The sequence below is a fragment of the Gekko japonicus genome, unplaced genomic scaffold (genome assembly GCF_001447785.1).
Source record: "Gekko japonicus isolate JY-2015 unplaced genomic scaffold, Gekko_japonicus_V1.1 scaffold2238, whole genome shotgun sequence".
Taxonomy (NCBI): Eukaryota; Metazoa; Chordata; class Lepidosauria; order Squamata; family Gekkonidae; genus Gekko; species Gekko japonicus.
This window is the reverse complement of record NW_015166487.1, coordinates 283,107-286,425: the sequence shown is the minus strand read 5'-3', so window position 1 is coordinate 286,425 and position 3,319 is coordinate 283,107. Positions and strand designations below refer to the sequence as shown.

The 3,319-nt window shown below is 45.3% G+C and overlaps 1 protein-coding gene across 1 annotated transcript in view; it reads right to left on the bottom strand.

The window, feature by feature from the left end:
- The window catches only part of XYLT1 (xylosyltransferase I), a 274,833-nt gene that overhangs the window by 7,057 nt on the left and 264,457 nt on the right, over nt 1-3,319 (bottom strand). Inside the window, exon 12 of the mRNA XM_015412172.1 lies at nt 2,170-2,503. Within this exon, the coding sequence (XP_015267658.1) occupies nt 2,170-2,503 (334 nt within the window). The remainder of the gene's footprint in view (nt 1-2,169; nt 2,504-3,319) is intronic.

Sequence of the window (3,319 nt, the reverse complement as noted above, 5' to 3'; positions counted from 1 at the left end):
GATCATGGATGAAACTTCCTGGAAACCCCCTCCTCCATGACCCACTGTCAGCAAGCTGCCAAGTGTTTTTTCTTTCTTTCTACTTTCACTTTCACGCACATTCCTTTCCTTGCGCTTAATTGCTTTGCCACAGCAACACGTATCTTTCAAGGCCGCAGGAGGAGAGCTGCTGTAGAGGTTGCTTGGGTTATCCCTAGGATGAGTCGTGGGAAGTTTTACCTGTTATGCTTATTCGTACCGTTAGTTCCCAGGCCTAATGCCGCGCGGGGGAACTCCCGCAATTGGATCCTGCTAATTTGAATGTACTATATCCTGATATGCTCTTTGGTTCCAAGTCATTCCGAACAGTGTTCCTGTCAATGCACCTTTAGCTTCAATAAAAGTAAAACCTTTCTACAAGCGTGTACTTCGTTGTTGCTGGGGGGACTTGACACCCACCCGTTTTCATTTCATAAGCTTCTGCACCCCTCCCCTCCCCTTTCTGCTGCTGCTTTCCTCGAGTGATCCCGACCCAGTGTGATGTTGCCACATTACTGAGAGCAAACAAAGCCGCCTGAAAAGGGGGGCATGACATCTCCTGCAGACCTGAATGGGCCAATACTTCTACAGCCTTTTGACAGGGTCCCCGAAACACCACCTGAAGAGGGGGCACTTTCGGTACTGCTGACTAAGTTCGCAAGGAACACCCTCCTTTCTTGGCCCAAGCTGGTTCTTTTTTCCTTGACAAAGGCAAAGCACATTATACCGCTCTTTGAATTCAGAAGGGTTTTCTTTGGCAGCCCCTGCAGTGTTCATAAAATACGGCCAAAAAAACAACAACGCACAAAAAGTTTCCTTCAGATACCTTAATTTTTCTGTCAGAGTTTCATAGCATTTATCTGGAACTGAAAATAAGTTTAAATAATACCAGGGGTGACAAAAGGACAAAAGCGAAAGAAATGAAAAATCAAGAGAATTTATAATGAGGACTTTCTGCAAGGAGCATAATAGTGGGTCTGAACTGTGAAGTCTTGTAGAGGAAAAGAGGAGGAGCTTAAAAGCCAAGGTTTGACACAGCAATAGGGTTTTGCAATTTTTAAAAATTTGGTATTTTTCAGTTGGGGTCTATTGGACCAGGAAAATAAATGGTATTTCAGAAAAATCCTGGATCCTAGTACCAGTACGGTATTCAGATCTGGGATTTTTTTTCATAAACCCCATTTTATTCCCGGTCCAATAGACCCAAGAAGAAAAATACCAGATTTTTTTTTTAAAAGCCAGCCCGATCCTGGGGCTTGCTTGGCTTCTCCTGCAACCTGGTTTAAACTGCGCTACAGGAGCAGACAGCTCCAAGAACTGCATGCCACGGGGAGATCACTCTCTGAGACACGCAGATCCTGGCTGGGATGGCTTCTCCGGCATCCCGGTTTAAACCATGCTATGGGAGAAGCCAGTCCCAAGCCAACCAGCGGGAACAGTCTGCTCCCCCCCCCAGCACAGCCAGTCTTGACCCTTGGGCTGTCTTCTGCAGTCCCTTTGAACTTTAAAGGGACTACAGTAGAAGCCCGATAAACAGCTGAAAGGCGGGAGCAATCTGCTCCTGCTTCTCCTCTGTTTTCAGATCTACCGTTAATTCCCGAATATATCTGGGATTTTTTCAGGATTTTTTTTCGGTTTTCCCAAGAAAACCCAGATACATTTGGGAAGCTGAAATATACCTGAAAAATACCAATAAGGTGTTTTTCAGGTATATTTTTGGTTAAGGTAGACCCGAATGCGTACCCGTACACAGCAAATTTGTCTCAAATATCCCACTAGCCTAAATCCTGTTAATCCCCCTCCGGCAGAGGACCTTGCAGGAAGAATGACATCACCAGGCTAACTCAGATTTCCTGTCTGTTAGGCTTGTTATCCAAAGGTAAGGCTTCACACTGGCTTGGGAGAACTGGCAGCAAGTGAGTACAGAACTCTGGCTTCCTTGAAGGATTTCTGGGCAGAGTACTTGGTTCTCCCCTCCTTTATTTTACCCTATGAGGCTGTTAGGCAAAGAGAGAGACAGACAGAAAGTTTGACTGGCCTACGGTCCCCCAGTGAATGTCATGGCCACTGACTTTTGACAATGATTGCCTGCGTTTTCAATGCTGAAGTCAGAAATTTGCTGTTGTCAGCATTAGGAGCAAGGAAACATACCTTGTCTGATGGGTTGCTTGTTGGAAAATGTCACAGGAGACACCAAGAATTTGGTTTCAGCGACGGGTACCCAATGATGCAGGATTTTAACAGTCCAGACTCCAGCCCGGAGGGGCAAATTCAAAGGTGGCTTGTAGTGAGTAAATTCAGCACTGGATTCTATGAGAATGTCATAGGTAGCGGCAATGACATTTATGGGGTCCACCCAGATGATGGTAACAGTGACATTTGGACCTTTCCCCCATTTCTGCATGCCAACAGGTTCGTCCATGGGCCCCATAAGTCCACCAAAATTCCGAAATATCCTCTCTTTGGCGTCCCATTCAGTTCCAACCTGAAAGAGGGAAAAGACGTTAAGAAGGATGCATTAGATCATGCAGCAGTGCATCACCCACACAAAACAAATTTACAATCTCTTTTGTAATCATTCTGTTCGATAGTGGCAACCTTGATCGTCCATCTTTATTTATTTCACTTCATTTTGCTAAATCTGCTAGCGATGTTTCCATCCAATGAATGCCCAAGGTGACTCACAGGTGAAAGCACAATACAAAAATAATATCAGTACAGATCAAACAGTTCAGTCCTCAAGTGCCAGAACCTGGTTCTTTCAAAAGCCTTTCAGAACAAATGCATCTTCAAGTTTTGCCAGAAGCAGGGCTATTTTTGGGCAGGAACGCTCAGGAACGGAGTTCCGGCAGGCTCCTGAGTTGGCCACGCCCAGCAGGAACTCATTAGCATAATAGGCCACACCCAATAGCAGAAACTCATTAGGATTGGCTACATTAGAGGTGTGTGGCCTAACATGCAAAGGAGTTCCTGCTACAAAAAAAGCCCTGGATTTTGACCACAAACAAGGTAAACCGAATAAGAAGGGAAAGGTGGGTGTGGCTGGATGACCACTCTTTTGGTAACAAGGGGTTGTGGCCTAATGTGCTAATGAGTGGTGCTTTCAGGGTGTGGTCTAATATGCTAATGAGTTTCTGGTGTTGGGTGTGGCCTATTATGCTAATGAGTTCCTGCTGGGCTTTTTCTACAAAAAGAGCCCTGGCCAGAAGACTTGTAACAATAGTATCAAATATACTTCCTTGGGTCAGGAGAGGAGGGAATATAGGGTGATGCGCCAGACATTGTAGCATCATCATGGAAT